The 14,411-nt window shown below is 39.2% G+C and overlaps 1 protein-coding gene across 1 annotated transcript; it reads left to right on the top strand.

Moving 5' to 3' along the window:
• Positions 1–5,895: 5,895 nt before the first annotated feature.
• On the top strand, positions 5,896–13,754 carry tmem106ba (transmembrane protein 106Ba). The gene is made up of 8 exons (XM_019878769.1): positions 5,896–6,011; positions 8,044–8,256; positions 9,542–9,605; positions 9,678–9,837; positions 10,612–10,752; positions 11,657–11,703; positions 11,790–11,843; positions 12,866–13,754. Exons 2-8 carry the CDS (start codon positions 8,058–8,060, stop codon positions 12,981–12,983), a joined length of 783 nt encoding a protein of 260 aa, XP_019734328.1. The 5' UTR covers positions 5,896–6,011; positions 8,044–8,057; the 3' UTR covers positions 12,984–13,754.
• The last annotated feature ends 657 nt before the right edge of the window (positions 13,755–14,411 follow it).

The following is a 14,411-nucleotide window of genomic DNA, read 5'->3' as shown; positions in this document are numbered from 1 at the left end:
ACAACAACTAACCTGGATTTTGAAGTTGGTTTGCTTCGCAGTACTTAAATGATGTACCAAAAAATGGACTTTTCGTTTTTGTACTCTGTTTAAATTCCTATCACAAAAACATCCCATTCGAGAAAAAGCCACGCTGAAAAGAAGACAATGTGAAAAATTACGTGACAAAGCTTTGGCATTCTAAAAAAATTGCAATATTGAGAAAATTGTAATTCATCTTTATTCTTGGAAAATGACAACTTTATTCTCCTGATATGAGAATTTCAATTAATTAGAGCTAAGATTTTATCATTGTGAAATGGAAACATTTAAAAGTACAAAGCACATTTATTTTTAGAACATTTGATTCTCATATTCAAATTGGATTCTCATGAAATGACAACTTTTTAAACCATAAATTCAGATCTTTTGCACAGTAAAACGGCAACTTTTATTATTTTGAAGTTATTCTCATAATTTTACAAGAACAAGAGGCAGGAGAGGTCCCTTCATTGTGGCCACGGAGCAGAGATAATTGCCTGTGAGTATTGTATGCTCTGTTTGTATGTGTTGCTGCTCTGGATGTGTGAAAGTAGCTGCAGTTTAAAAGTTTATAATTACTGTAACATCTCTGCTCATTTCCATTTGCCTGTCAATGGCGTTTCCCGTTATATGTTAGCATTAAACGAGCAGGTTTTCCGCGAATTAAAGTCATATGCTTTAGTGGAACCATGGTATTTCCAATGCTTGACAATGTTTAATTGTTCGTTATTTTATGGGTGACTTTTACAGGAAAGTTCAACTAGGCATGACAGTCTTCTTTTCCTTTCCTTGAAGTGATGTGATAAGAGTCTCCCATTTATTGACATTGAGCGAGTTAGGATAAGCACGAAGGATTTTTAAAGTGTGTTTAAAAGGGATAATTACTTCCAGCTTTCTTTTATACCGTTTGAATGTATTGAAAGAAGTGTCAGAGGAAGAACATTTTTTCAAAATGACACTTTTTCGTCATCTATGTTACAGATTTACAGGTATTTAAATTTAATTTCTTTCACTGTGACTGGAGGGCCAATAAAGCGTACATTAAGCACTGCAGTGACAGGCAGCAATCCAGTCATCACTGACAGCCATTTTTTTTTTCTCTCGCCGTGCTGCCATAGCAACACACTAGGAAAAAAAAGTGTGCTGACCTGATGCTAATATGATCTGACAGGCAAGAACGTCCATGCGTGTGCGTGTGTGTGCGCGTTTTATTGAGAGAGAGACTTTTTGGTTGCGTTTCTGCCAGCAGTTATTGTCTTTGGGCATGCACACGTATGTTTGTACGTAAAGCCCATTAATGTGCTGTTGTTCTGCCTCTGATCTGGGACAAACCAATCCAAACCACCCCACCAACACCAACACACATGCACACAGTTGGTGCACACATGATGCTAAAATTACTCCATGAACTCCTTGACAACCTGTTTATTTTTCGTGTGTGTGAGAGAGAGAGAGAGAGAGAGAGAGAGAGAGAGAGAGAGAGAGAGAGAGAGAGAGAGAATCAGATGAAAAGGGATTGGTACAAACCAGGGTTATTATAGTTGAGGAAAACTCACTGCAAACTAAAACTAAAATTAGGGGGAATTTTTTTTAATTAAAATTCAAATGCTAAAAAAAAATAAATAAATAAAAATAAAAACAACAACAACAGACTACATCTTACAAGACGAACAAACTTGCTCAAAAACACAGGTGTCAAACTCAAAGCCCGGGGGCCAGATCTGGCCGGCCACGTCATTGTATGTGGTGCCTGCGCGCCGAAATTGGGTGCACCAGAGCGCCCTGATCTTCCCCCAAAAGGGCTCCTTTAAACCAAAATAGCTAACTTCCTATTCAGTATCTGCATTGGTCCATGAGATTTTCTTGTTATGACAGAAATGTTCAACCAATTTCATGTGAATGGGACAAACTCATATCAGGGGCACAACCACCCAGATACATGCGCTTGTAAAAACGGATGTGTTTTCGGCCATACTTAGTCTCCCCAAAAGCTGATTCATTAGTCGGAACAGAACGATTCCAAGAGGGCCTAATAAACAGCAGCTTCCATAACTGAACAACTACATGTCAACATGACCCATGACGGGTGTCTTTCTGCCATGATTGAACCCTCCTTTCAACACATGATGTCTTTCCCTCAAGGTCTCTTCGACATTAAAAGTCGAGTTGACTTCTTCTCATGCCGTCTGATCAATTTGCTCAATAAGAAGGTGATCAAGAGCCTCCAGAGTCACTGCATCCAACTGTCACATCCGATTTGTTGAGTAGTCCGTCAACGAGCGACGCCCAGGACTTGTCAGCCCCAAGTCGAAGATCTGACACGCCTTCACCGCCTTCATCTCAACACTTCTTTGGTCTCTCTGACAGTACAAGTAAGTCATTGCGGCAAAGCTGAGAGACGAGTGATTCTTGTTTCTTTGTGTGCTCGAACGAGTTCTCTTTGGCAATTACCGGTATGCGTAATTTTAGAGATACTGTTCAGTTGGGCCCTGAGACATGCTTGGACAATTTTCTGCTTTGACTTGAGCCCAAAAATTTGAGATATGAGTGCCGTATGGTGTCAGTAAAATCTATTCAACTCACTTCGGAACAAGCAGACGTTTGGCAGATAATGAACAAACAAGAGGCTTCAAGGTGTTTATCACAATCCCCAGTTGAAGTTTACTGTCAAACTAAACATAAAACCAAGGCAATTACATTCTCTGTGAAAACTGATTAATACGACAGTTCACAGACTCATTTAGAGTTGTGAAATTCTTCATTTGTGAGTTCTTGACTGAATTATATTGCCCCCCAGTGGCCATGTTGCACACAGTAGAAGGATTCGCAGTGAATTAATCACGATGCACAAATGTTTTTTTTCCTCCATTGTATTTGTTAATTTACGTTTTATAAAGTAAGCACAGTATTACAGATGGCTGTATTCCTGATTAAAAAAAAAACATTTTCTGTTCCGTTTTTTTGGGGGGGGGCTGGAATAGATTCATGTCATATGAGTTATAAGCATAGTCTCTTAAGTGTGCCCAACTAATTATTCGGGTTACAAGCCATTACTTGGTCTTTGTTTTTGTTTTTTTGCTTTATGTTGCTAGCCAACATTTTGAGAGACAAACAAGCTTCTGATATGATGCCACTTGAGTAAAACTGAAAAAGAAAATGGAGCAATTAAAGTACTGCAACGCCCTGGCATGGGGGTAAGGAGAGCCACAGTTACTGATGCACTGTAAAGCAGTTTACTCAATGGGACAAGCAGATACACACACAAATACAAAACGAGAACCCTTGCAAAAGCTTCTGTGAGTCATAATTTACATCCAGAGCCATGCGCATGGGGAGACAAGAGACAACCTAACATCATGACGGATGTATTTGAAACGATTGCACACACTGCATGCGCGCACAAACGCATACTATCCCTGTAGTGCTCTATTTGCTCCCTGAAGTGTCCGAGCACAGTTCGGTAGCGGGTGACTGGACGTCCTGCTGTGTTTTAACACACGAGTCTAACATGGCTGCCCAGGTTGGCACCGTGTGACCCCCTAAAGTGACACATTTCATTTTATTTGGATTTGTTCTACATGTTAAGCAGAATTAAATAGCCAGTGGACACATTTGTCTTGCTGTATTGGTCTGTTACCAATCCCTGAAAGCCTTTGTTCAGTGGGCATTTATTTACCGCATACTGCACTGGTGTGTCTGCATCCTCCACTGTTTTCCAACATCCTGTACCATTTTACCGAACCGGTGCTGGTTTTTTTCCACATCTGACACTGTTTATTCCACATCATGCACAGCAATCCCATAGAAAGTTTTTGAGTTAAAAATGTAGAGAAATGCTACTTTAAGATGAGTATGTTGATTCCACAAGCCGGACCACCACCATAGGGAAGCTTGGTAATTGTATGCTGCCTGCATGGATTTTTGTTCCCTTAATTTTTTTTCCTCACGACTTGAGAAAAGTCATTAAAACGGTTTCTTCCAGTGTGACCAAACAGATTAGGAACGTGATTCATTTAGAGGCTTGTTAAAATTGATGCAGTACGATCTCACAAGATAAGAAATCATGCTTGTATAAACCAATTACTACATAAGATGGCACTGTTTTTTTACACCTTATATAAAATGATATGGTGGGCAGGATCTGGCTTCGAGGCCTGAGTGTGACACATGTGATTTAGATGGAGAGAATATTGAAGCTCAAATAATAAAAGTAGCAAAAGTGATTAGATTTTCTGTAGTTTGTCTGAGCCTGCAGTTCTTGGATCCTAAAACATTATTCGTTCGGTTTTGAAACTAACAGTGCCTCAATTTGAGCCAGGAAAAAAACTGTTGTAGATGGGGGGCTGTCAGGCTATTCGTTTTATAAAATCGATTTAATGAAGTGCTGATGTTCAAGAATAGCTGCTGGTGATTGGCGAGACATTTAGTCAAAATACATTTCCATATCAGCCGCTGCAGATTTGCTCTTAGCTTGTCAAAAATTATTTTACTCCTTGAATCATAAACGCATGTATGTAACTATCAGTGTGAAACTCAAGAGAATTCACAGAATGTGAGACTCTAGAGAATTCACAGTTAAAACGTTGCAAATGCGGCAGTGGTGCGTCATTAAAAGCATATTTGCTGCAAAAGTGGTAAATCTGTTCAAGCAGGGAGATATTTTCAGCCTCTGCCTGATGCCCATTCTTGTCATTTAGCCCGAGTATTAAGACCAACTCCATAATGATGCCAAGTGGGTCATTGTGATGGCCAAACTGCATCTTTATTTTTAGCATATGCTTCATGTTGATGCCAAACGGCCTGCAAACGGAAATTCACAATGATGTAAATTAATCTGTCCTGTCATAAAATCAACAGATGTTGTTTAGCTTTGTAAGTGGACATTTCAAATGGTGTGATTCGAGTCAAATTGATTTCTTGGGAGGTGGGCGCACAGGAGAGGTTACGCACATGAGTTTATGCAAAATACTTTGGCCCAATCAAGCATGCTTACACACTGCCACCGTCTGGTCAGTTGATGCAAACAGCACTGCCAACCTCCATTTTTACACACTACTTTCAACGCGCATCAATGCAGCTGATTATGCTTGAAAATTAACAGGGTATAGCACTAGAACATATGAAAAAATAAATAAAAGCATGTTTTCATGCAAGCACAAATGTAATAGTAGCCTTTATTTTAAAAAAAAGAAAAGTCCAGGTCACTTAAGATACAAGCAAAAATAATAATAATAATAATAAAATAAATAAAGATAAGTAAAACTATGATCAATCATTTAATGGTGACATGTATTTGTAGCTGCATCTAATGGTAACTTTGCAATTTTTCCAGTTTGCATTCTTGTTGAATAACTTAGCCAACGCATAAAGCTCGGTATAATTTAGTTTAAATGCATTTTTTATATTAATTCCCATTTTAATCAATGAAGAGCACATTAAAACTTTAAACTAAAATAAAAGTGTATAAAAACTAATATTTTTGACACAAAAATACAGTATTTAAAAATATTGTTTAATGACTGTATTTCGATTTGGAAGATACATTTTCAATCGGTTTAATGCACGTGGACACAGGTGCTTGACCAGTCGGAGGACGGTGTGTTGTGTGTGGGTGTGTCTTTTTTTATTATTTACATGGTTATATGTATGTCATCTAATGTAATTATGTAATTAATAGGGACAACCTTTGAAATAAAAATAAAATTGACATAGCTGCAGTTACTCAAACCTATTCCAATTAATTCCTGCTAGGAATAGTATTGATTTATTATTATTTACCCTTTGCAATTTATTTTACCGTCTGCATTTCATTTGATATCGACGCTGGAATGTGACGTCACGAGTGTAGGAGATTTTCTGACCAATGGGGAGAAGGGAGGGGGGACGTTTCAGATGGCTTCGCTCTCCCCGCCTGCCGATTAGAAACACAACAAATCCGGCGTTCCAACCGCATGACAGACATTTCCACAAAATAAAGCACCATAATACGGGTGAGTCAGTCCGTACGGCACGGGGTTGACCTTTTTTGTTTCCCTATTGGAAACTATAGATGAAGAAGAGCGGTAGCAATGTTAAATAAGTGGTTGCGGACACTTTGTCGTCCATTGAGCCTGCTCCGTTTGTCTCGTGAGAATCGGTTGCTCGTTGTCAGCGGAGCGTGACGACATCACTTTATTATCTCGGTTACTGTGAGAAAAACTTAAAAATTGTAGTCAACAGTTTACAAGGAAATTGGAGGGATGGCGATGATTTTAAGATGGCGGGACATAGTGTTCCCGGACCGCGTCCATAGCTTTTGGAAGAGCTCGGCGGACTGGGCCGAAGCTTCTTGTTGTTTAACATGTTAAGTCGCGTATGTAATTATTCACCGCAACTCATTACCCAAACGTCTCCCCTCCACAACAACAATGCAGAGGACTTATTAACCACGTGAAAATAATAAATAGGCAATATTACAATCCGTTTTAATATTCCAAAAATAAATCAACTATTTCAAAGTGGACTTTGCAGGTGTTAAAAAAACACGCTCTGACATGTTAAAACTGTCTTTGACCTGACGGTAGAATATTATCAGTGTGATGTTTTGGAAAATATCGTGCCTCCCTGGCCAAATTTAATGCATCTGTTTTTTTTTTCCTAAATGGAAGTTAAGTCTAGAATTTTCTTTGCCATAATGTATTCTATGTGCTCGTTCACTACTTCTCTAAATTATATTGTGTTCGTGTTATAATAGTGAAGCAGATTAATTCACCCGTTTTCATCTTTGTAAGGATGCGGCCCTTGTGACTTCACTCCGCTTTCAACTAGAATTGAAGTGCCCTCGGGCTCGCATTACAAACAACACAGCTCACATGTTTTCTGGGTTTGGTCACATACTCTTAAAAAGGATGTATACTTGAATTATTCGTCTCTAATATTGGGTGTTGTACCGGAACGAGTTCAATAAACGAAGGTAGGGGGGGTGTGTGTGTGTGTGTGTGTGTGTGTGTGTGTGTGTGTGTTTTACAGTAGCCTGAAGACGAGAGGGGGGATTAATTAGAGTGTGTGTGGCAGCTCATTCCTACCTCAACCTGATTCCTACTTTAGATTAAATTTGTGCTTGCATATTAAAGATGACAGTCCCTAATTCCTCATTTAAAAAAAAAAAAGAGCATTCAAGCAACAAGTTTTTCCTCATGAGATTGTAGGATGAAACTTGCAGCTGCAATGGGGCAAATGCCTGTGTTTGGAGGGTTATGGACCATTGTAACATATTGAAAAAAAAAAACAAAACAAAAAACCTATATACTAGTCCATTTTTGAAACGAAGTGAGTTAAAATATATATTTTTATATGAACTATGAATTGAACAAGTTCATTTAAAAAATAGTCAACTTCATTTGAACTAGAAAATGGGAAAACATCACAGATAATATCGTTAATCATAATAGTTTCTGAGAAAATATATTGTCCCAAAAATGTGGTACAGTATTGTGACATGCCTACATTGGTTTCCTCGGCCGAATGATTTACCTCTGGTTAACAACAAATGTTATAGACAGGATTAGACAGCTCTCAAGACAAAATAAGCGTAAATGTAACAGTGGTGTCCCACACGGACACAGTCCAGGTAACATTTAGTGTTTTGCAACAATAAAACAGGCCACGCTCATTGTTCACATTGCAAATAACGTGCGGTCAGGTTTTACTGATTATATTTCACATAACTTCCTCCTTGTTGAGACAGCTTCTCCTAAAGTCTTGCTGATCTGAATGTGTGTAACTTCCTGTGTATACCTCCTGGAGGCTGTTCCTTTTTTGGGGCGGAGAGGGCAGTGATCACTAAAAAATGTGTAATTACTCAAATCGTTTTCTTTTTTTTACTTAGGGCACTGTCAGTGTTTAGGAAAAAGGTTTGCACAACTTTGGAGACGTTCCAGACTCAACACTAGCCTCCATTTTCACGGGCATAGTTCACTAATCAACTTATTTGTAGCACATTTGCCACAAATGTGCATTTGTTTTTTGTGTGCTATTACATAGTGAGGTCGTCAGCTATGGGGAAGTCCCAGTCATTGCTGGCCAGGCACAAAGAGGACACTCAGGAGGGATTGATGCCAAACACGGACGAGTACGATGAGACGCCAGCACAGGACGCAAAGAACGGCGATGTGTCGCAGTTTCCCTATGTGGAGTTCACCGGACGGGACAGCGTGACCTGTCCCACATGCCAGGGCACCGGTCGCATCCCACGAGGTAAAAAAATATCTCTATTCCAAACTTACTCTTGAGTGCATTCAACCAATCCATCATTCTTACTTCCTAGGTTAACAGTAAATAATCAAATAGTTTGAATAATTTGATTACAAATAAGGTCAAAATAGAATCTCTGCCTCGCAGCTTCGAAGTACCCATTTTTACACACAAAATAATATGACTGAAAGTTGCACTCAGCACTCTGTGGAAATAAGATGGCAAAATGGTGGTGAGCCAGCTCGAAAGAACAAATAAAAGACACAATGTTCATGGTTTGGGAATCATTTCACACTTCACAAGGAACATGCAATTTAGACCATAGCAGCTCATTTACGATTGCCTACACAAGGCAATGTATCAATGTTAGCTTCTTTTAAAATATAGCCCACTATCGCTAGTTAGACCGTATTATTATCAGGCCTTAAAATACCTCTGTTCGACATGATAGAATTATTATCAGGCCTTAAAATACCTCTGTTCGACATGACGGAATTCCGTCATTTGGTAAAATTAAGAAGAAGAAAAAAAAAACAGGCTTTGACAGTGAAATTGTTCCATTTATTTAATCGAAAATGTCAATTATACACAGTTACATGCACTGTTGTTGTTGCACCTCGTTCCAATAAAGCTGTCCTGACAGATGGAATATGTCGGTGCTGCGGGAAGTGTTTGGAGTTGCAGCTTTATAGCTAACTTGGCTAGCAGCTCAGATTAAAATTACCCGGCAATTATGGCCACACATTTTGTGGAGGAAGGTGCGGCATTGGGAAACACTGATACTGGAGTCAAAAATGATATAGAGATGGGCATGACTTGAGAAGACAAAATGGCCTTCCCTATTAATCAAAAAAATTAAACAGCCAGGTACATGCATGTGCGTCATATGCCAGATAGATATTTTTTAATCAGTATGGTAGTAACAGTAAAAAAAATAAAAAATAAATACTGTTCCGCCACCTGTCAGAAGCCACACACGGGGCCCCGACAACAACAACAAAAAATGCACTAGCATCAATGGCTGACCGTGTCTGCGACCTGAAAGTGCAAGCGTGCGCTTTCATGGCAAAGCACGGCCGTGAGTGGAGCGGCACCCGTGACATACCTGCAAGCTACAAAGCTGAACTTGAACTTGTTCAACCGTTCAAGGAGCTGAATGGCAAATTCACAACAGGTGACCGCTGCACGACGATATATAGAACAGAGGTTCGCTGCACATCATATACAATGGTCTGCCTACCTCTGCTGTCCGATAACTGCTTTCATTGTTTTCTTTCTCATTGACCAGGTCAGGAGAATCAGCTGGTGGCTCTGATCCCCTACAGCGACCAAAGGCTGAGGCCAAGTAGGACGTGAGTGCTTTTGTACTGACAAACGAACACGTTTGTTGGCTTTTCCTCACTTCTGTTTTGTCTGACATGCAGAAAGCTTTATGTGACCATCTCGGTGTGCCTGTGCCTACTGCTGTCCAGCCTTGCCGTCTTCTTCCTGTTCCCTCGCACCATCAACGTCGACTACGTGGGCGTGAAGTCAGCCTATGTGGGCTACGATTACGAGAAGCATATCATCTATCTCAATATTACAGTAAGATTGCCCAGCTCTGCTGCCTTGCACTCTATTTGATTCTTCTTTTTCGTTAAAAGCCGTTGAATTAAAGCTTTGAATGATGCCCCACCACTGCGCAGGAATTTATCAAATTTGAACCAATTGTTCAGGAAATCATCATTGTCATCCTGGTTTTCCAAACGTTACCGCAAATAATTCCTTTTCACTTTCATCAATCACATTCCACAATCAGAATAGCTTAATTGTCATTGCACTACAAGGTGCAACGAAATGGAACAGACACAATCTGTCCAAGAGGCAGAAAAACAATGACCAACAGTACCAGAGTCCACCGGGTTGCCTTTTACAGCGACCCATTTTCGAAGACGAAAAGAAAAAAAAAACAGAAGGAAGGGGAGGAATAAAAGACAACCCCAGACTAAGCTCCTTAAAGGCGAGCACAGGATGGTTTGGGGAAAAAAAAACTCAGCCAACAGGCACACATGAACACACGACACACAGACTAGCACATGTGGACATGGCGTTAGGAGTACAACCTAGATGAACTTGTATTTGTATTACCGGTACTTTTGGCCAAAGAATGTCGACGACACAATACTGCAAATTTTAACCAAATTATTAAAGCAGTGAGCATTTGAAGATTTGTTTTTATACATTAGCAACTGTTTCCTAGCAATTGTGTTCAGCTCAAGTTAACACAGAGACTGTCTACCCATCAAACATCAGTCATCAGTGAGTGTTGTGGCGTTATAGCAATAATTTCACACATATACATTGTCCTCTTCCATCCAGAATACTCTCAACATCATAAATAACAACTATTATGCCATAACGGTAACCAACATCACCGCCCAAGTGGAGTTCGCCAAGACAGTGATCGGCAAGGCCAAGATCAACAACAGTACTGTCATCGTACCTCTGGACCAGCAACAGGTTTGTACCGGTTTTCTTTAAGCACAGCAAAAGTGGTCCAGTCCGGTTTATGAAGAGCATATGTTTTCGACTGATAGTTAAAAATCTGTAATGGAGACTATACTGAACTTTTTTTTCCCCCCACATTCAAACACATGTGAACATGTTAAAACACACATTTTTAAAATCACATTCCAAACACATTGTAACACATAACACAATATGCCTGAGTGGCTGAGTAGACGACAGCGTGAAAAGTCATACTCAAGCAAGCAGTCTTTCTCGATAACAAAGAATTAGACTACGTAATGTAGCGTAATAAATTCTAAATAAAAAAAGCATCAGTCACCAAAAGAACCACTCAGTGTTACGCCAGGCTCATTTACAAATCATGCTACAGTATTATGCTAGCTTTGTGCTACATCTACCATGACCCAGGTTACGCCATTCAATTTACTTCTAGATCATAAATTAGTCAGCCAGCTCCTCAATGACCATGTTAGATACGTCAGATTTTTTTTTTTTTAATAAACTTAGCAAAAACTTGTAAATTACGGTCACAGTTTACTTCTCGTAGCATCTTCTTTGCAGCACACACATCCCCCATTCAAACTGCGTGGTAAAGAAAAAGCCTAACCCATAAGAGGCACATTCCCCTGTCAATATGAGACTTCTGAGATCTGAAAGATATCATATGAATGACTAACATGGTCCAAGTCAAAAATGAGCCTCTACCGCCCTGTAGTAGTCCAAAACAACAATCAATGTTAGTACAGCGCAGCCTTATACACGGATAGCAGATCGGATTCTGCAAATTTTAGACTTTGAGTAAATTGCTAAAGGAAAAAAAAAACCACTAACATTTCTAAACTGCTCACCTTTCAACCACAAGTTTAAAAAAAAAATCTGTGTTTGTGTTTTACAGATTGACTACACAATTCCCACTGTGATTTCAGAGGAGTTAAATATGTTGTAAGTTGATGTTCCTCAAAGTGCATTACTCTGTGCAATATGAATTTTTGTCAAAACTTGCTGAGGTTTTGTCTCACTGTCCACAGCGACTACTGCACGCTGCAGTCCATCAGAGTGCACAACATGGTGGTCACGATGCAGTAAGTAGGACTTGAACATACTGTACTTTTGATAGCTGTTGGACTGTCAACTAAGATATTGTGAAAAGCCAAACTGCTTTCTCTATTTTCCGAAGCTGCGCACAAGTCTGCTGAATGTGCTCAAACCAGACCACACTTCAGTTGTCAATCAAATACCATTACCAATCCTGGAAAAATGGATGCGACATCATCTGCCATGTTTCTTATGCCAACACAAAACTATATATTTGGGCAGTGAAAATCTATTATCTTAAGTCCTTCGGTGGATAGAATATATCAGATTGTGTCATCGCCGTGATTTTCCACACCGTGACAACCAGGCGCTCTAATGAGGCCATGCCAACCCAAAGCCTCAGTCCACACGCTGGCTGCCAAGTCGGACTTGTTCAGATCAATTTCCCCTCTCAATTCACATGACACGGGTGTTTGAGAAAAGCAACTTCTGAGCTTTTTTGGAAATATGTTTCTGTGGATCAGGGTTAACAATTTTGGATTTTTCGGTGTAGTTCATTTTTATTTCGTTCTCTCTTAGGTTTTTTAAAATTCAGTTTCTTTCAATTCGTTTTTAGAGCAGGTTTATTCGATTTTACTTTTTTGGCTTTTGTTTTTGATCCGTTTTTATTTATATATATATTTTTTTTATACATTAGGGAGTATTTGTTGAGGTCACTAAGTATTGTGTAATAAAGTTAAGTAAACTACAATTCTCCAATGACTGTTGTACAGATGTACAGCAATACCCAAATAACTACATTTATAATCAACTCTGAATCATTATGATGTTATTTGAGAAAGATAAAAACAAATGACATTGTCCCTTAAATTATAGCTACAGTTAGTTTTAAAAACGTACAGACTTGTTTCAGTTAATTTTCATATTTGAAAAGCATTTTTATTTCAATGTGTTCACAAATGTATACATTTTTTTCAAATTGTAGTTTATTTCATTAGCTATAATAACCTTGCTGTGGACTGAAGGATGATTTTTAAACATTTATTTATTTGTCCCTTTCTTTAACCAGGGTTACCGTGACCACGTCGTACTTTGGCCACGCCGAGCAGGTGTCCCAGGAGATGTATCAGTATGTGGACTGCGGAGGGAACACCACGTACCTGCACGGTTATGTGCAGGTCTTCTAAGAGAACAACAAAAGTCCAACCTAATCTTACTAGGAAAGGTGAAGCACTAGCTATTTGGTGCTTTCTTCCTCAATTAAACAGCCGTGGGGATGTCTTCAATAAAACATCGACCTTACGGCTGCTTGTTTGCCATTAACAGTGTGGTCAGGCCGAGTAAAACACTTTTAGTTAAAAAACTAACGGTTATTTTAACAAGAAAAATGTGTTTTAATAAGCTTGCACAGTTCACACCATGGCATGTTTTTGTCAGCTGGTCTGGACCACTAAACCCCACGGCACTGTCACCTCTGAAAGGTACTTGTTCAAACTCACCAAATCCCGACTTTTGAAATATTTTAGCTTTGAACTCAAAAGTCCGTGAATGGAGAAAGGTACTTCAGTTAAGTTGACATCGCAGATGTTTTTGTGTGTTTTTCCTTAAGTGCAACATGGACTGTTTATTTTGCTGTGTTTTGGCATGTGTTTTGTCTCTGCCCTTGTAGTTTATTTTGTATTATTTCAACTGTTTTAGCATTTCCTTAGAGTGTGATTTTAACACAAACGTGATTGCAGTAAAATATATTTATAATGACAATCTGATATTTTTACATTTAAACTAGAAAGGGGTATTTAAGGTCACGAGGCATTCTTGGAGCTGAATTTTGAACTGAACTGTGGATGCATTTTGTCTTTATTTTTTTTATGTGGTGGCTTCCTTCCTTGACCCTGCTCTATGTAACTTGCGATATCTTGTTGTTAAATATACTTTAATTGGATTAATAAATTTGTGTTTAAAAAGAAAAGCAAAAATAGAGAGTACATTTTGAGTTTTGCAAGCTGGAAGGCCCAAATAAAAAGGTTTTGTCATTTCTGTTATAATCTCTGTGGACTCCAGGTGGCGTTCTATACCGCCAAATGATTCTTTCATTGATAATTCACTCATTCCCCTTCAAAACATCAAGAAGGGTACATTAATCCCTCGCCACTTCGCGCTTCATGTTTTGCGGCTTCAGCACTTAGCGTGTTTTTCCAAAATGTCTAGTTAACAATGCATGGCAACGTGAATGCACACATAACCTTATTTATGATATGTATTCATACTCGCAGTGGTATTTACATGCCACTACGTCCAAGTTATTCCGACGACTCCCTCGACCTAGAAACCACGCCAGACGTCTCCAGAGCTTCGCGGTATGTTCGCATCTGTTAGGCTCGTCAAAACGCCGTCCGGCTCACTTCCTGTTCGACAGACAACTCTGCAGCACGGAAATACACGGACGCAAAAAAAAATGTGTCTAGGCTAAAAGTTTTATCCTAGACAAAATGAAGTTTTAGCCTAAAACTTAATTTTCCTTAAACAGCAACTGCAAATACAGTGAACGTTCCACACCCACTCGTGCTAGGTGAAAATCTGCAATATAGAGACCAATATTTTTTTTTTAAAAATAG

Source organism: Hippocampus comes, unplaced genomic scaffold (assembly GCF_001891065.2).
Source record: "Hippocampus comes isolate QL1 unplaced genomic scaffold, H_comes_QL1_v1.1 scaffold315, whole genome shotgun sequence".
In the NCBI taxonomy this organism is placed as follows: Eukaryota; Metazoa; Chordata; class Actinopteri; order Syngnathiformes; family Syngnathidae; genus Hippocampus; species Hippocampus comes.
This window is presented reverse-complemented; position numbering and strand designations above follow the sequence as displayed.